The 19,707-nt window shown below is 45.6% G+C and overlaps 1 protein-coding gene across 1 annotated transcript in view; it reads right to left on the bottom strand.

Moving 5' to 3' along the window:
• The window catches only part of LOC117056809 (dual oxidase 2-like), a 58,463-nt gene that overhangs the window by 37,690 nt on the left and 1,066 nt on the right, over nucleotides 1-19,707 (bottom strand). Inside the window, exons 2-10 of the mRNA XM_033167460.1 lie at nucleotides 16,871-16,954; nucleotides 15,137-15,301; nucleotides 10,417-10,604; nucleotides 8,106-8,304; nucleotides 7,189-7,355; nucleotides 4,866-4,929; nucleotides 3,498-3,594; nucleotides 2,019-2,109; nucleotides 1,303-1,405 (exon numbers count right to left, since the gene is read on the bottom strand). Of these exons, the coding sequence (XP_033023351.1) occupies nucleotides 1,303-1,405; nucleotides 2,019-2,109; nucleotides 3,498-3,594; nucleotides 4,866-4,929; nucleotides 7,189-7,355; nucleotides 8,106-8,304; nucleotides 10,417-10,604; nucleotides 15,137-15,301; nucleotides 16,871-16,954 (1,158 nt within the window). The remainder of the gene's footprint in view (nucleotides 1-1,302; nucleotides 1,406-2,018; nucleotides 2,110-3,497; nucleotides 3,595-4,865; nucleotides 4,930-7,188; nucleotides 7,356-8,105; nucleotides 8,305-10,416; nucleotides 10,605-15,136; nucleotides 15,302-16,870; nucleotides 16,955-19,707) is intronic.

A 19,707-nucleotide genomic window follows, 5' to 3' on the forward strand; every position in this document is an offset into this window, starting at 1 on the left:
GTAAGGGACACCTGATCTGAGGGGACATTTGAGGAGAACAACAGCAGAAAGAGTTGAACTGTTCCAACTCCTCACCCTCAACTTCCCTGTTGTACCAAAACTTTGCAAAAGGGTGAAATGTCTCAATATATTGCAAAGCAACCTAAGGCTCATTGCAAGGGAGAAGGATTCCCAACTCCCTTCTGTGACTTGCAGTGAGGTCAGTCCTATGGTTTTCCAAGCCAACCCAGTGTAAGGAGGCATGGGTGTCAGGTCCTGCCGCACTTTGTGGGTGCCCAGCACAGGCCTGGGACGTGTTGCACATGTGACATAATGCGACTGGAGGAGGCCTGTTGCGGTCTCCAGAAAGCCAAACGGGGTTCAACGGGGTCTGTTGTGGCCTCTGGAGGGCCCGACAATGCCCATTGCCACTGCAGGAAGGCCCGCCGAGGCCCGCCACAGCTGCGGGAAGGCCTGCCTTCCCACAGCCGTGACGTGCCTCGGCGGGCCTTCCCGCAGCTGTGGGGGGCCCCGTTGGGTCTTCCAGAGGCCACAATGGGCCTCCAGAAGGTAAGGAGGCATGTGGGGGGGACGTAGTGGTGGCGTGTGGAGCCACTCCAGGGCCTCCTGGAGTTGGCAACCCCTCTCATCAGCTGGCGCGCCACCACTGGGCATGCTGACGTCGGGCACACAGGCACCCAGCACAAAAAATTGTGGGTGCCCTGCCCCTTCATGGAGAATATTGTGGGGGCTGAAGCACCCACAGCCCCGCACACTTGGCGCCTTATGTAAGGAGGGAGAAGTCAAAGCTCCATATGTTTTCAGAGAAGTTTGTGTGTGGAAAATCCCATCCCTTTCACTGAGCCTCAGAGAGATTTGCAACACACTGAAATCTTTCACTGTTTTGCAAATTCCTCCCAGTTCAGCGCAATACCAAGTCCTCACCCTCTCCAGTTTCAGCCTAAGGATGTAGAGAGAATTGATTACATGCATTGCTTGCATTTCAGTGCAACAAGGAAGCAGAGAGAGGCAAAACCTGGGCTGTAAATGTATTGGAGGAATGGACAGGAGTGTAAGAGATGGTGATCTACACCAGTTAGGGTTGTCCTGGTCTTCCATTCTTTATATCTTAAAAAAAAAGCATCTGGACAGCACTATGATGGCAACCCAAGTCTGCTGAGCTCACAAAGTGACTCTTCCTAGAATTATCCTCAGTTTGTAGAAGAGATTGAATTGTTTTGCAATTAAAACAGCGAGAGGGAGACAGGGGAGAGGGAGAAGGATTAAAAACTGGCAGGAATAAAGGAAGAAGGAAAAATCTACCTTGGAGATCCTCAACCACTATGTTGTCTTCCTTCTCAGCAATTTGAGAAGCCATCCCCAGCAGCAGGTCAGAAACATCCTTATCTGTTTTGATATTGGGATTCTGCGCAGGATAGATAAAAAGACTCAGCATACAGCATCGCACACCACAGAGCTACACCCATTGCCAGTTCTGAGCTAGTATTAGCAGCATTGCAGGGAAGCCGCCAGTTCAGATCTTTAGATCAGTAGCCTGGCCCACAGCTAACAGAGAGCAACACAACCTTATTCAAAACATTATTTGGGTCCAGAGTTGCTACATGCCTTGCCGAGGTCACCTGCTTAACCAGTGATATAGGAAACATCCGGGCACCAAGGCAGACTGTTGGTCCACCTAGTTCGGTATTGTCTACACCAGAGATGAGGGAATTGTGGTCCTGGACTCCCACCAACCCTAGCCAGCATGGACAATGGTCAGGAATGGTGGGAGTTGTAGTCTATTAACCGCAGGAGGGCCACAGGTTCTCCATCCCTGGTCTTTACTGACTGGCAGTGACTCTCCAAGGTTTCGGACAGGAGTCTCACCTCAACTTGGAGGTGCCAGGGATCCAACCTGGGACTTTTTGCATACCAGTGACCAATGGCATATCTGTACCAACAACAGAAACCAATTTACTCTATTTATTTTCCTTTTAAGTGGTGTAATATGTGCCTTTGGTTAGCTGCAAGCCCCCTACCTCTCTGCTCCAATAACTGTTGCACAACCGGAGTACCGGGGAGCGGGTGTCATCTCTGTTAATCACTTCTCGGAAGTGACAACTTGAGTTCCTGAAAGAAAAGCAAAAGAAGTGAAACGGTGCTCTAAGGAGGAAAGGAACGATATCCAAACCCATGAGCATAAGAGCCCCTCCATACCGGTGTCCCCAGGTGTAATCTGCAACTTGTTATTGACACAGCTACAGTGCATTGGTGGTGGATCTATGCTGGACTGTCCGCACGTCATTCCACTTTATTGGTTGTTCTGCAATGCTTCCCCAGGTTATTGCATTGTTGCCATCTGGAGGTCTAGGACTTGGATTGATTGGAACGGAGCTCTGCCCTCAAATTTTGGCAGGTGGAAACCGTATTGAATGTAGGGTCACATGCAACTGCCCCAATAGCACAATGAGCTCAAAACATCATGAATGCACAACAAAAGATGTTTGGAGGGGCCCTAGGGAAGCCAGAAGGGGAAGAGGGAAAACCGAACAGGGCTCCATTGAGCAGAGTGAGGAAGAGAACACAGCAGCCTTAGCACGTCAACATCTAAAGTGAGCCCTCTGTAAGACCATTGAGTTGAGTCTAAGATGACCTTACTGCACCAACAAAAGCAGACGGATGGGGGAACTTTTAAATAAGCACACGCTCATTGCATTGCTTCTTAAGAGCTAAAATGGTTTCATGCGTTAAGTAGGTATTGCTTATAACAACCCTGTGAGGCAGGAAAGCCTATCAGTGAGAGGTTTGAACCAGGGCTGTCTAGAGTCACTCATGCTTCATTCAAAGTCTCTCCAGAATGTAGCAAGGCAGATTGCCATCCAGTGAATACTACTTGGAGCACATAACTCCAGCATCACTCCATCTGCATTGACTACCCTGCCCATGCCAATACTTTTGCTGGCACTCATGGCATTTTCATAAATATATGAGTTCCGGTACCTCATTTTTGGTATTAAAAGGTATTATTATTTTTATTTATTTATTTATTTACCTTTGAAGACCCCACGTGACCCGGTAGCAGAATATCTCAAGGACCTCCTCCTCTCATGCAAACCTATACATGCACTGACATCAATATCAGAGGGCTTACAATGTGCCCCTCCACTAATAGCAGGTGGTTGGGACATGAGAGGGCCTTGCAGATATAAAGCTGCCTTATACCAAGTCAGATCATTGGTGCATCTGGATCAGAGCTGTCTGTTATGATTAGCAGTGGTTATCCGGAGTCTACTCAAATAGGTGGTGACTCTACAGGAACTCTCCCATCACCTGCTGCTAGATCCTTTGAGATGAAGGTGGTCAGGAATTGAACCTAAGACCTTGCACATGCGAAATGCGTCTTCCATCAAGGCTACCATTCTACAATTGGCATGCATGGTCCAAGCCTCAGAGGTCTGCTCATCCAACTGATGTATCAGCCAATCCATAAGAAGGCTAGAAGTAAGGCAGATTCCTACCTCATGTACACGCCAGGAGGGACCATGGTGCCCAGAAAGAGGGCTGTAGTCACTACAAATTCAGGCGAGATCCTAGCATCCACATGTTGTTTGTAACCTGAAACAGAGATGACAGCTCTGAATAACAATACTCAATGAATGGTAGGGATGGCGACTACAGCAGGATGAGGCCCCACTGCTGCATGGATGATCAGTCAAGTGCAGACACACTTTTTGGACAGAGTTTACATGTTTGGTTAATGAAATCTATAGTTTATCGTGCAGAGGTATGAAGAATCCCCAAATACAATTCAGGCTCTACCTGCACAATAGATTTAAGACACTGTTCTACCACTTTAAATACTCATGACTTCCCCTCTAAGCATTGTAGCTCGCAGAGGGGGTCTTCTAACCATTCTCAGCCTTCTCAGAAGTAAAGCCCCACTGAGTTCCCTGAGATGCACTCCCAAGTCCTAGGTTAGCATGCAAAGGATTGTAGCTTCAGATTCTCTCGCTGATTACAAAGATATTATTTGTCACTGGATTATTGTGGTCTAAACCACTGAGGCTCTTGGGCTTGCCGATCAGCAATTCGAATCCCCACAACAAGGTGAGCTCCCGTTGCTCAGTCCCAGCTTTTGCCAACCTAGCAGTTCGAAAGCACACCAGTGCAAGTAGATAAATAGGTACCGCTGTAGCGGGAGGGTAAACGGTGTTTCTGAGCGCTCTGGTTTCCGTCATGGTGTTCCGTTGCGCCAGAAACAGTTTAGTCCTACCCTGCTGGCCACATGACCCGGAAAGCTGCCTGTGGACAAACGCCATCTCCCTCAGCCTGAAAGTGAGATGAGCGCCACAACCCCATAGGGGTATTTACCTTCTTACCTATTTTGTACATGCAAGCAAGCCCTTCTTATACCTTTTACTATTTCTGATATTCCAATTCCTTTCCTTGATATTTATTCATTAATCTGCATACCCTATTATTCTAAACAGCACCCCACACAAAAGGGGGATGCGTTATAAATTTCAAAATGGAAATGTATAACGTAAAAAAATAAAGAAAATGTGTTTATTAGCATGCTTGCTTATTGATTAATTAATTGGATTTGGTTTGACTTGTTAGCCGCTTGCTACCAAGGTCCCCAAGGGGAAAGTGGTGGTTTAAAACAACCACCGAAGTTGGAGTAAAGGTGAAAACTGAGAGGAAAATAGTGGTTTTAAATAACAGGAGAGCATTGGGTAAACCACTAGTGCATTTATATTTATTTATATAATAACACATATGCCTGCCCCAAACCCTGCACACTAACAGCAGAACAAAATCAGCTGAGTCTGCTGGCTCCCATTGAACGGCACCCCCTTGTATACTCCACAATACCCTCTCCTCACCTGCGTAGGGTTCGGCGGGGTCATTCCCAACGAAGGCTGGCAGCCATTCATAGAGCACAATGTTCTAGGGAAACAAAGAGGAAGAGGCAGCTGTGACACACAGGAAGTTGCTCCACGCCCAGTCAGACTATCTGCTGCAGTAGCTGGTGCCCACTGGGAGAGGTAGGGCAGAAGACAGGAAGACCAACAGCAGGTGGAGTCAGAGCCAATGGCAGGAAGAGCCACTCCGACTGGTTGTAAATAAAAGGGCACTCAGATGGGGATTGGATGAGATCGATGGGACAGTACCCCATTTGCCCTAATAGACCACAATCCACTGACTAGCTACCGTATTTTTCTGTGTATAAGACAATGCTATTAAAAAAAGAAGACAATGCCTTTTGCTATAAAAAAGAGGCAAAAATTGGGTGTCGTCTTATACACGGAGAGTGAATGCAGAGGGGGGACATGCGATTAATGGCAGCAGGAAGCAGGAGATTGGCAGCGGCGATTGGGCGGGTGATAGGTGGCTGCGGCAAGGCCTGCTGGCGATTGGCTGTGGCAAATGGGCAGGTGATTGGCGGCTACGGCAAGTGGGCGGGTAGGTGGGCTGTTGGTGGCGGCGAGCGGGCAGACAACTGATGGCTGCGGCAAGGTGTGCAATCGGCAGTGGCTGTGGCAAGCGATCGGCAGTGGCGGGCAGGTGGGCGAGCGATTGGCAGGAGTGACCTCCTCCACCCCCCACCCCCCAAAGCTAAACAACTTAATTTCTTAATAATTCTTTTTTAAAAAAAATAGGGGTCGTCTTATACATGGGGTGTCATACACAGAAAAATACGGAATCTACCTAGCCCTGGTCTGTTTGAGCCATGTTTATTTAGATCACTTGATGCTAAAATAGGCTTCCGATAGCAGGCAGAAATCTTTCCTGGTATATGGGTCCTAGATCTTTGGGAAGGGTCATGGCTTTGCATGCAGAAGGTCTCGGGTTCAATTCCCAGCACCTCCAGGGAGACTCCCTCTCTGAAACCTGGAGAACAGCTGCCAGTCAGTGTGAACAAAGCTGAGCTAGCTGTACCTATAGTCTGGCATCATTCTTTCTTTAGAAAAAAACAGGAACTTGAAGATGTCATGGAATAGAAAGACCTTCCGCAAGAAAATCACAAGAGCTACCACTGAGGTGTGGACTCTTTCATAAAGCTTAATAGTTAGAGGTGTTGAGTGAGGAGAATGTATGAGATCTCAGCTCTAAGAGTTGTGTGTCCGTCCGTCCCCCCAACCTGGAGTCATTTCTTCATCTGCCAGAGCATCAATATGGAGAGGCCCTCCTTGCTCTGGGCAAATGAATGAGGTGATAACAAGGCTTTCAAGTTTTGCTATTGCTTGTGACATATGAACATGATTGATGTCAGAGACGGAGACCAGCTTACAATTTTGCATTTTGTACTTTCTTTAGGGGTTGGGAGGCTGCCGTGATAAGCTCTTATATTATACCATTTCCCACAACTTCTCTCTACTTAGGAAGCTGCCATACGCCAAGTTTTTCTAGTTCTCTGCTGAGCCCAGTTTTGTCTACTGTAATTGGCTTCTCTCTCTAGGGCAGGGTTGGAAAAGCTCAGGACCAAGGACCAAAATGCAGCCCTCCAGGCCAGGCATAGGTAAACTTGGCCCCCAGATATTTTGGGACTACATCTCCCATCATCCCTAGCTATCAGGACTAGTGGTCAGGGATAATGGGAATTGTAGTCTCAAAACATCTGGAGGGCCGAGTTTGCCTATGCCCTGCTCCAGGCCTCTACTATACATGGCCCTTGGGACTCTCCCCAGGCCACACCCATCTCACAAGCCACACCCTCTCTCCCACCGACCACACCCCTCACTGCCCTTGCTTCACACCCCACTTGAGTGTTTTTGCCTGGCTGGAATGTGTCTTTAAACTCTGAGAATGCCTTTGCTTGCCTGGCTCAAGGTGTGTAGAAATTTGCTTATTGTATACAGGTAAAATCTGCATGCAGTGCTCTACCTGTTTTTGGCTCTAGTCTTTAGCCACAACTGCCATGCAGTCCCTGAAAGAAATGCAGCCCTCAGGCTGAAAAAAAAGATTATCCACCCCTTCTCTAGGGTCTTAGGAAGAGAAAGTATTGTCCATCACCTGGAACCTGATAATTTTACCTGGAGATGCCAGGAATCAAACCTGGAATCTCCAACATGTCAAACACATGCTCTGCCACTGAGCTATGGTCCCTTGCTTAGAGACGAGGACACAAAATACAGTCTAGGTGTTTATGTGCCCAAAGAGGTTTGCTGGATGCCACCCCGCCACACACAGCCATGCCTAGCTCACCTGGTAAGTGGCAATAACCCGCTTGCGCACGTGCTGAAACACATCTTCATCAGACCAACCAGGGTGTTCTTGGGCAAGCTTTTCTGCCAGGATGTTGTGGTAGCGGAACCAGACAATGCTCACTGCTTGCAGGAAGAGGTCCGCATTTCCTTTGGCATTTCCAAAGTCTGGGGGGGGGGGCAGAGAGAAAAAAGAGCCAATTCTAAACTTACTTCCAGATCCTAACAGCCGATACAGATTTGCTGGTACGACCTCACGAGAGGAGTGTACCATCTCATAGTAAATATAGGAATGATGTCAAACAAGCATCAGACAAACATTCAAAGAGTTGGTTTTTCGCGGGGAAAGCTTCAGTGTGAAAAGATGAGAGCTTTAAAGTCAGTGGCGTAGGGAGCCGCTTTGCCGCCCGGAGCGGCAAATGCGGAGGCACCCCCCCCCCCGGGGGGCGGGGCGCCGCTCCCTAGTGTGTGCGCCCTGACACCACGACGCATGTGGCGTGACGTCACGACACACACACAGCATCCAGAGTGGAGTGTGCATGTGCGGACATGCGCACTCCACCCAAGATGCCGGCCGCTGCTGCACGGAAAGGGTGGTGGGCAGCGGCTTGGGAGTGGGGGGTGGCGCCAAGTGTCACCCTCCCCCCAGGCTGGCATCCAGGGCGCTCCGCCATCGCTCCCCCCCCTCGGTACGCCACTGTTTAAAGTGGCAACCTGTGCTTGGAAAGAGCGGGACAAAAGTTAAGTTTGGATCAGCGCTCCATGTTGCCCCCTGCAGAACTCAGCAGGGAAGAGGGAAACAAAGCTAGACTCGGTAGGCCCTGCAGGTCATCCCCTCTGGCGCCCCCTACTGTTGTCCTCCTGGCCTTCCACCCTACCAGTCCCAAATGGGCACCAGCCACCACCAACCTTCCTTACCAAAGAGTCCCTGTGGTCCACTTTGTCCTGTGGACGGATCCAGAGCCTTCCACATTAAGCTGTTTGCCTTTGTCTGCCTTGGGAAACCATCTTCTCCGGAGAGCAGCTTCCCTCGTGAGAAACTTCTCAGAGAATCACTCCAGGAATGGGATGAGCCATAAACGGCACTCCCATCGAGCCATCCTGTCACCCCATTTAGCTGGTGAAAGGGGGGGGGGGAGATGGGGTGGAAGCAGGTGAGTTAGTTCCTTCTAAATCTTTGGCCATCAGGCATTCTCTACCGCAGAGACTTTGAAGAAAGCAACTTTGTGCAGGGTGGTGAACAGACAGGTGATTTAGCTTATCATACCCTTGCCAGAATGACTGTACTATAGATATACTGCCAGGTTATTCCATAGGCAATGTGTCAATGGAGTCAAAGGGAGATGAAAGATCCTCAGGTGCAACCTATTGGTTTTTTTGATGGACTGCTTAATAAACTTTTAAATAAGGTAATTCAAGCAAACGGGGGGAAAGTCACAGGTCTGTGGTGGACATCAGCTTTGCATGCAGAAGATCTCTGGTTCCATCCCGGCATTTTTCCATTCTTACGTTCGGTACTCCACATTTCCACATCAATTTGCGTTGGTCCTTGTGAACACTCACCAGCATTCTAGAGCGAATTTCTCCTGATATAAGTGTTTGCATGCAATTTTGCCTGATATACACATTTTTTGGAGAGCAATTTACCCTAACATAATGCATTGGTGCATGCTGTTGTCACTTGTCTATGCGTTTTTAATGCACACTTTACCCCCCCCCCCCAAATGTGTCTCTTTGCTTTCCTTTGAACTACATCAGTGAGGCCAAGAGGGGGTGGGGTTGTCGTCTGAATCTCCATACACACTGCCCAGGCTTGTGCCCCGGGGAGGTCACTTTGGTGCTGCTGACGCAGCAGTTTGACTTCACCCCCACCCGGAGGGGCACTTCACTGTTTCTCGAGACAGATGGTTGCCAACCAACCATCGCCCCCATACAAGCATTTCTGAACATATTACTTAGCTGGGGAACTGCACTGCAAAATTCGGATGAGGGCAAATTTTGAAGGATGGCTGGAATTTCAGTTCTCACGTAGTTTAGGAAAGGTAGGCAGGTTCACCTTTAAACGTGGACAAAATTGAATTTCTCCCCCATCATTCCTCACTAGCACTGCTGATAGCCTTGTGGGATCTAAACACAGAGCAGCCAAACCCAACACTCCTAGAGAGGACATGAAGGTAACTCAGTCCTCCAGGCTTAACTTCCTGTTTACCTGGACTGAGTTACAGGAACCAGAAGTAGGTGTGGTCTTACCTGGGAACCAGATCCCAAAGAAGACTCCCATTTTGCCTCGTCCTTTGAACAAGCAGGATGCTCTCTCTCAGCCTGCAGCTGAGAGAAGCAGAAGTGAAGCTTCTTTCCTTATGGAATCAGCTTCACCACATGTAAATATGTTTATCTAAGTTTATCTGCCTCTTTGAGCCTGTACTGTGACTCTTGGATGTCTGTAAGTAAACTCTTTTATATCTGAAACAAAATAGAAAATTCTTTCCAGTAGCACCTTAGAGACCAACTGAGTTTGTTCTTGGTATGAGCTTTCGTGTGCATGCACACTTCTTCAGATACACACGAAAGCTCATACCAAGAACAAACTCAGTTGGTCTCTAAGGTGCTACTGGAAAGAATTTTCTATTTTGTTTCGACTATGGCAGACCAACACGGCTACCCACCTGTAACTCTTTTATATCTAATAATCAGTACTGTATTGTGTCTTTGCTTTTAAGAGGGAAGAAGGGGAATATACCAGGAATATATATTTCTTATAGAGGCTTTAGCAGGCCTATGCAACCGTTTTCTGCTGTGTTTTAGAAGGGAATGTAACTCTGCTAAGTTTGGAGCTTGCTCACACAAGCTGGGATTGAGATATATAAATAATATATACTCATCCACACTCCTAAACATTCCCACAAGCCTTTCATACAGAGGACTGTTCTCTGCAAAGATGGACATCTTAAACCCACCCGCTGATTTTCCCATTCTGTTTATTCATTTTAGTACATTTTCCGTTTCAAATGAAATGTCCCGGGCAGAAAACTGAGCAAACCATTGCAGAGCATTCCTTTCTGCATCTAGACACCACCCTTAGCAACTGAATCTGACTGCCCTCCCAGCAATTCTGCCACTGTGTGAATCCTCTGATACACACCCTATATTTGCCCTTTCCCCCTGCGAAATGTATTGTGCAAACATGTGCAAAGGGATATACATTTATATGCAGCCAGCTGGATTTTACCTGCTCCCGGGGCCTGTTGGGGCTTTGTCCTGTACCTGGAGCCCACTGCATTCGCTGGAATGGCAGGACAACATCACCTGAGCTAGCAGGGTCAAACACAGGATCTCCTTCAGGGATCTGTATGTTTAGGAACTCGGCAGGGCAGCCGGGCTTGTCGGCTTCCAGAATCTCCGAGAGCACATGGAAACCTGGCAGACACCAAAAGCGACAGAACCAGCAGAGGGTGGATGAAACATGACATTTAGTGAACCATGACACCTACGAAATTCAATTCTGTGAACTCACAGGGGCTGAAACCACACTCCACGAAAAACCTGCTGCGACTTCTCTTAAGAGTGTTGCATCTAGAGAAGCTTCAATATTTGCCAGTTTCAATGCACGCTGACCTGAGCTGCACCTCTCAGACTAAGCTGCAGATCAGAACTTCAGTTACCCACTGGAGTTTGCAGTTCCTCAAATGTGCCAATGTAGTTCTCCCCTACTAACCTCAAAAAAGTATCAAAACATATTTTAGAATGCATATTTGGATACAAAGTATGTTCCTGAAAGGCCTACATTGGCTCCCAGTACGTTTCCGAGCACACTTCAAAGTGTAGGTGTTGATCTTTAAAGCCCTAAACAGCCCCGGCCCAGTATACCTGAAGGAGCGTCTCCACCCCCATCGTTCTGCCTGGACACGGAGGTCCAGCTCCGAGGGTCTTTTGGTGGTTCCCTCACTGCGAGAAGTGAGGTTACAGGGAACCAGGCAGGGGGCCTTCTTGGTAGTGGCACCCTCCCTGTGACTCTCCCTTCAGATGTCAAGGAGATAAAGAACCATCTGACTTCTAGAAGACACCTGAAGTCAACCCTGTAGAGGGAAATTTTTAATGTCTAATGTTTTACCATTTTTTATGTGCTGTAAACCGCCCAGAGTGGCTGAGGAAATCCAGCCAGATGGGTGGGGTATAAATAATAAAATCATCATCATAATCATCATCTTGTCCTGCAAAAAGTCTTGAGCCAACCCTGCTCACAGAGTCTAATCCAGCCACAAGCCATCATATCTCATTGCCTCCTTGGGATACCTGAGGAATCTCTTCTCCTCTGACAATGATTCCGTAGACTATCCAATAGTAACAAGAGATACTATTCTGTGGATCAATTTCAGTGAGGTTGAAAAATATGTGTGCATAAGCTTTACTAGTCTCTTTTAAGCCCAGTTTTTAAGGCTTGGCAATTTCCCCCACATGGGAGCAGACAGAAAGTATTACAAACCCTGGAAAGCGCTCTCAGCCAGTGGCAATTATGAAGGAAATAACTGGCAGCGGCAGCAACAACGACTACGACCACTACAATAATAATAATAATAATAATAATAATAATAATAAAAATAATAATAATATAAAAAATAAAAAATTGACAAAGGTAAAAGGTAAAAGAAAACAACAACCTAGGGATGTTTAACATAGGGATCAATAGCCTATAACCTATCCAACTGTCTAATGCAGTATCCACACAAAAGAGATGCTTATAAGAAATGTGTTCAAACGTGGTAAGAACATGTGAAATTATTATTAATTACTACTAATATTATTACAAACTGGGTTTCTTATCCATCTTTCACAATAAGTGAAGTGACAGCAACTTAAAAATATAATATTAAAATTGGTTTAAAACAATTTAAAAATACAATATTAAAACTGGTTTAAAACTAATTAAAAGAATAGGGTGGGTCCTACGATATATATGTCAGAAATGTCAAAAGTCCAGATAAATAGTTGTTTCTCTTCAGCGTATGACAGAAACTTAGGGTTGCCAGGTGTCCACTTTTTTCGCATTATGTTCACTATTTTTTTCACAAAATAGTGGACTTTTTTATTCAAAAGCTTTATGATGAAATGGTATTTTAATACATGTTAAAACGTTTGTAAGAAAATATATAATTTAATTTAACACACACACACACCCCGCTTGTCCGCTATTTTTTGGAACCAGACCTGGCAACCCTACAGGAACTACATAAAAGGAAGGTAACAACACCCCTCTGAGGGAATGGAATTCTACAATTTAGGGGTTTGCCGCAAATAATGTTTTCTCCTGGGTTACCACCCCCCCCCCAAACCGCTAAGGGGCTCAGAAGTGCCAAAGAACCCATTTCCTCTTCTTCCTACTCTCTCATCATGGCTTCTGAGAAATCCACAATCTTGTTTGAACCTATTCCAAGGGATTAAGCTCCAAGCATTACTCAGCCTAGCAACATCCAGGCTCCCAAACATGCCCGGATCACACTGGCAAAAGCTAACCTGGGGGGGAAGTGGGTTTAAGTGACCAAATAATTCTGGGGTTTGGAGCAGAAATCTAAAATAAGACACAAAACCAGTCGTGCAAGAGCTTAGTAATCCTCTTGGAGGTAATCCTATGATCTAAGGGTTTGAGCCAGAGGAAGAGAAAAAGGGGCACACTGTGGTTTGAATTACAGTCTCTGCGTTGCTGTCACAAGGCCTGGAAACCTTGGCTAATCCCTCACCCCCAATACTATAATTCTGTGATCAGAACCTCCCCAAATCCTGTAATTGAAAGAATTAGGCACATTACTCCATTAGTTACATACAGGCATCGATTTGAGGCCCGATTTGTGGTAGAAAGTGGGCCTTGGCTATATAAAGTACCTCATTTCTCCAAGATGTCAGTGCTGTGAAAAGCAGAGCAGGCTGGACTTTCCCAGCTAGAGGCCTTCCAGGTGCCTTGAACTACATCTCCCATCAGCTCCAGCCACTAGGCTGCATGGGGCTGATGGGAGTTATAGTCCAAAACATCTGGAGGGCACCAGGTTGGTAAATGTCTGGAGCAGACATTGCCAGAGTGGAGGCGAAGGAATTTGGGGGCAATTGTGAAATCAGGAATCCATTCTGGTTTTTTTCCCATGATTGAAAAGTGCTCTCAGGAGATACTTTGGGAGAGGGGCCCGCACCAGATAAATCAGTCCTGTTCCCTGTAACGATGCCGATTCCTTCGTAAGACTTTGGCTGGAGATTTGCTGAAGGGGCCAAAATGTGTATTTGCTGCATCTTATGCCATCCTGGCAGTTTGAACTTTATGACTGTTGCTTAGAATCTTAAGAAACATGGCAGAAAAGGAGGAGGAAGAAAGAAGACACACACAAACTCAGGAACCCGCTCTTGGAAGCCTCTACATCATCAATGGTCATGCAAGCAGCAAAACTGGGAGGGGTTAGGGTTGCAGGTTCGATCCCCGTATGGGACAGCTGTGTATTCCTGCATTATATAATAATAATAATAATTTATTATTTATACCCCGCCCATCTGGTTGCGTTTCCGCAGCCACTCTGGACGGCTCCCAATCGAATATTAAAGACACAATACAACATTAAACATTAAAAACTCCCCTAAACAGGGCTTCCTTCCAACGAAGATGATAGACTATGCTGAACTGGCAAAACTCTGTAACCAAGGATCCGTAACCAAGATGACTCAAAATTCCAAAGAAATTGGAGTAAATTTATTGACTACATAAGATGTAACCGTAGAAATTTGAAAACACTAGTGGGATTGGAATAACCCTATGACATGGTTTAAAGGTTGGAAATAAGGAACTGTGTGTTTAGAATGGACTAGAAAACCTGTTGCCAGGATGGAGGGAAGTCGCAGCTCGATGGAGCAAAGATATATGTGGTTTTGTATGTTTATGTTTAATTTGTTTAATATGAAATTTTTATTAATTTTTTTTTAAAAAAAGATGTCTTTTAAAAGTAGGGTAGTTGCTTATTTCCTTGACATCTGATGGGAGGGCGTTCCACAGGGCAGGCGCCACTACCAAGAAGGCCCTCTGCCTGGTTCCTTGTATCCTCTCAGGGAGGGAACCACCAGAAGGCCCTCAGAGCCAGGGGCGTAGCAAGGGGGGGGGTGGCCCCGTTTTCCATAATGGAGGGGGTGACAAATTATCAGGTAACAATTTTTTTGATTTTTTTTTTTAAATGCCTGCTCCGAAGGTCTTATCTTACTATATTAGGGATTATATAGCTATATATGAAATTTCATGCATATCGGTTAATATCTTGACCCTCCTCCACCAAAATAGCTATCCACTTGGCTGTTTTCCTATGTCATGAAGGCTGAATTTTCAGTTCAGAGAACACTTACTGTTCCCAACCCTAACCCTGTGGAAAGCCATCTAATTAGACTTTAATTTGATTTTGAGATGTTTTTAGGAGGTCATTTAATTATTGTTTGATTTTATACCAATGTTATGTATCTGATGTTAGCCACCCTGAGCCCGACTTCGGCCGGGAAGGGTGGGATATAAAAAAAAGTTTTTATTATTATTACTTGTTATTATTCCTTTGTAAGAAAATATGAAATAACTTAAAACCATTTTTGCGGGGGGGGGGGGAATCAATGGGGGGCGGTGATAAAAAAATTGCCCCCGGGTACCAATTTACCTTGCTACGCCCCTGCTCAGAGCTGGACCTCAGTATCTGGGCTGAATGATGGGGGTGGAGATGCTCCTTCAGGTATACAGGACCGAGGCCATTGTAGGGCGAGTTCCACTCGATTGGAAGAGTCCCTTCCAACTGTTCAATTCTAGGATTCTATGATATCATGGAGGAGCCAAATGGTCGCTGGACACATGGAGGGAGCCTTGCTGCCTCACCCCTCCCTCAGACGCACCCCAGTGGCATGGATGCTGATGGAGGCTGTGACTTAAAGAGTTCTCAGCTTACCAAAGAAGACGCCCAGCACGGTTTTGTTCTCCTGAGAGGGTGATCCAGAGTCCCCTCGAGCCACCACAAGGCTGAGTCTCCGTGCACTGGGGACATTTGGTTCCTGGGGGGCCTGGTACACGCCGTCCGCGTAGCTCGCAGGAAGGAGCCGCGACAACCACGATCCTAGTGGAGAGAAACCAGCATGTCAGCTTCAGGTAGCTGGCCGTAGGAAAGACTTAATTTTTGCAAATTTCTTCAGTGAAGGGGTCTTAACAGTATGTCTCTGGGGGTGAGGAATCTGCAATTGTTTTTGTGACTGGAAAACGTTTAGCTTGGTAAGTCAACGTTTGATGAAGAAGCTCCTACACTGTTTTCGGAAAACCAAAGAATTCAAATTTTACCTTCTGAAAATGTCAGTAATGCTAAATATTAATATTAATAATAATAATAATAATAATAATAATAATAATAATAATAATATATAACTGCAAGTACTTGAAGCAAAGCATTTTTAATTATTTCTATGGAATTTACAGACATTTTACTTTCCAAGCATAACTAAATTATACTAATTTGACCAAAATATCTTTTGAATTCCCAAAATGATGTTACACCCTTTTAGCACCCCTCAAAGCTGAAAAATTCAACACACCCTATTGGTGGTAGGGTGTTTCTTAAAGGTAAATGGACCTCTGACTATTAGGTCCAGTCGTGGATGACTCTGGGGTTGCGGCGCTCATCTCACTTTACTGGCCAAGGGAGCTGGCGTACAGCTTCCGGGTCTTGTAGCCAGCATGACTAAGCCGCTTCTGGCGAACCAGAGCAGAGCACGGAAATGCCATTTACCTTCCTGCTGGAGCGGTACCTATTTATCTACTTGCACTTTGACGTCTTCCGTACTGCTAGGTGGACAGGAGCTGGGACCGAGCAACGGGAGCTCACCCCATTGCAGGGATTCAAACCTCCGACCTTCTGATCAGCAAGCCCTAGGCTCTGTGGTTTAACCCACAGCGCCACCCGCATCCCTAGGGTGTGCCTTAGGTGCTGTGCAAAGTATGTCCTGAGAAACATGGAAGGAGATGGGCGGCTGGACCCTTTCTGAATGTGAAGCCATAACTGAGACTGCGATTCTGCTCCTTTAAGACACGCTTGTATACAGTGGTGAGCATGAGGTCCAAGCAGGCTCCCCAGAGCTGTGGTGCACATATGTGCTGCTGTGAACAGCTGGGAGGAAAAAGGTATGAAATGCACAGGGTGGAGGAACACAACTTCCCTGGTCTTTAAGGCAGCGTTGTGAACCCTAACCCAAGGTACCTCAGGGATCGCCTGGGCTCTTATATATCCCACCTCAACCCATTGCATGCAGTGCTGTTTCCAGTCCACCAAAAACAACGCTCTTTGACTCGCTGTTTGCTGTAGCTAAATTTAATGATATGATTAATTCTATTATTGATGTGCGGCTATTCCACACCATTTATTTCAACAGGAGTGTGGTGGAAACGTCATCAATAAGCGTGATGCCGGTGGAGGGGGGGGGGACTGTGAATTTAGGACTACGAGTGGGGGGTGAAAAAGCGAATGCCGATCACCTGCCTGATTTTCCATTCCTGTTTGCAGAAAGACGTGTGAACTGGCACAGTGCCATTTCACAGAATTTGCCAATACCCCCAGTACGCATGGACCCAATGATTGGCATCAGAAGTGGCATTTGCAACAGCACTGGAGGCCTGAAAACCTCAGGGACGCTCTCACCTGCTGAGTTGTGCCTGTGGTACATGAGGTTGTTGTACCAGCCGTCGTAACGCTGAATTTCCCAGTCGATATTCTCTTGGGCACCTGAGAGTAAAGCACACATGAAGGAAATGAAGTTATTGGAAGCAGAGCTGGTTTTTCATGAAAAATAAGGGCCCATTAGGGTGTCGGCAAGTTGGAAGATGCTCAAATTTTCGTATGTGGTGAACTGGCAATGTCTCTTCATGGTGGCCGCAGCTGGCAGGACTCTGTAACAGCCCCTTCTGGTTCAAAATATATGTACTGTATGATATTATTCACTGGGTGAAGGACTTTGGATATAATATACAACTTACAGCATGGGAGAAGCTAAGGAACTGAGATTTGAAGTTTACAGCATGTTATACGTTGAAAGAATATTATATGAAAATGATGTAGCATTGGTATTTAAGTCCTAGTATACTAGCTAAAATGTACAAAACAATGTCAAATACATGCTGGAAATGTAAGGAAAAAGAAGGCAACTTTTATCATATGTGGTAGACATGTAAGGTACAGTAGTACAAGAATTCTGGGAGATGATATATACTGAACTGAAAAATATGTTCAAAATACTGTAACCTTTTCTAAAAAAACCACAAAGGAATTCTAGGTGCCGAAATTCCAACGGATCAGAAAAGACTATTTATGTATGCGACCACTGCTGCTTGGATGTTACTAGCCCACAGATGGGAAGAAGACATTGTCCCTACCACAGAAGAATGGCAGATTAAGTTGATTGACTATGCCGAATTGGCAAAAATGACTGGAAGAATCAGAAATTAGCAAGATTAAAAAAATAATTAAAAATGTGGAAAATATATAATTTGCCTTAAAAACAATTGTAAACAATTAAAATTATTAGTAGGGTTCAAATGACACTTGTAGTCTACTGTTGAATTTTGGGTATGATGGAGATTTAAAATATTTGGATTAATAGACAAGATGCAGGAGGAAAAGGTTAATATAAGGACCCACAAAGGGGCAAGTTCAGGAGATTCTTCGGAATTCTCTTTTTATGTTGGTTGTTTGATAATTGTACATTTTTAAAATCTGAAAAACTAAATAATTTTTTAAAAAAGAAAAGAAAGCGTATGTATGGCTTAACTAAGCTCACATCAACACCATACAGTTAAATTATTTTTATACTACTATAGGCTGCTGGATTAGTTTGGTGTCCCACGTGGTTCAGCATCCTGTTCTCACAGTGGCTAACCAGATGTCCATGGGACTGGGACATGGCACCATCTCCTCCTGTGGTTTCCAGCAGCTGGTTTTCAGAAGCATTCTAGAACATAGCCTTGTCCTCCATGAACTGGCCTAGGCTGTCCAAGTTGGAGACCACCGTTTCCACTTGTAGGAGTCAATTCCATGTTGTTGATGTTGTTGTTGTTCAGTCGTTCAGTCGTGTCCGACTCTTTGTGACCCCATGGACCAGAGCACGCCAGGCACACCTATCTTTCACTGCCTCCCACAGTTTGGCCAAACTCATGCTAGTCACTTCGAGAACACTGTCCAACATCTCATACTCTGTCGTCCCTTTCTCCTTGTGCCCTCCATCTTTCCCAACATCAGGGTCTTTTCTAGGGAGTCTTCTCTTTGGTGGCCAAAGTACTGGAGCCTCAACTTCAGGATCTGTCCTTCTAGTGAGCACTCAGGGCTGATTTCTTTAAGGATGGATAAGTTTGATCTTCTTGCAGTCCATGGGACTCTCAAGAGTCTCCTCCAGCACCATAATTCAAAAGCATCAATTCTGCAGCGATCAGTCTTCTTTCAGCTCTCACTTCCATACATTACTACTGGGAAAACCATAGCTTTAACTATACGGACCTTTGTCGGCAAGGTGATGTCTTTGCTTTTTAAGATGCTGTCTAGGTTTGTCATTGCTTTTCTCCCAAGAAGCAGGCGTCTTTTAATTTCGTGACTGCTGTCACCATCTGCAGTGATCATGGAGCCCAAGAAAGTAAAATCTCTCACTGCTTCCATTTCTTCCCCTTCTATTTGCCAGGAGGTGATGGGACCAGTGGCCATGATCTTAGTTTTTTTGATGTTGAGCTTCAGACCATATTTTTCGCTCTCCTCTTTCACCCTCATTAAAATGTTCTTTAATTCCTCCTCACTTTCTGCCATCAAGATTGTGTCATCAGTCAATTCCATAGCTTAACTGTATTATGCCAGTCCTTGCTTTTGCCTCTCCCGAGCCTTCTGCTTCACTGGATATCACATGGATTCTCATATTATGAAAGAGGGAGTAAAACTTGTCTATTGGCTCCCTCTTCACCACGCATAATTTTATAGACTTCTATCAAGTCACTTCTAACTTGCCATTCCTCTCTAAACTGAAAAGCCCAAAATGCCGTAACCTTTTCTCACGGGGTTAGAATCATAACTCCCAAAGAATTCTGGGAACTGCACTTTGTTAATGAATTCCTTACAACTTTCAGTATAATATAATAATAAATTTTTATTTATACCCCGCCCTTCCCGGCTTAAAAACCGGGCTCAGGGCGGCTAACAGCAAATATATAACATTGATTAAAATGCAACTTTTAAATACCATAAAACAGCATAAAATACAACATAAAATGCAGCATCAATATTAAAAAATTAAAAAATTCAGGGGTCATTTCGGGGTGGGGTGGGGGACCAGTCAGTAGACATCAAATCATCACCAGGGCTAACTGGCCAAGTTGGTCCTACTAGGGCCAGCAAGGAGACCAGGGAAGAATTTAAATGTGGGGTCCCAGAAAGGGTTTCTTCATAGAAGAGGAAAGGGGAAAGCGGATAGAGGATCAGGCTAATTCAAATTGAAGGCCAGG

Source organism: Lacerta agilis, chromosome 13 (genome assembly GCF_009819535.1).
Source record: "Lacerta agilis isolate rLacAgi1 chromosome 13, rLacAgi1.pri, whole genome shotgun sequence".
Lineage (NCBI taxonomy): Eukaryota > Metazoa > Chordata > Lepidosauria > Squamata > Lacertidae > Lacerta > Lacerta agilis.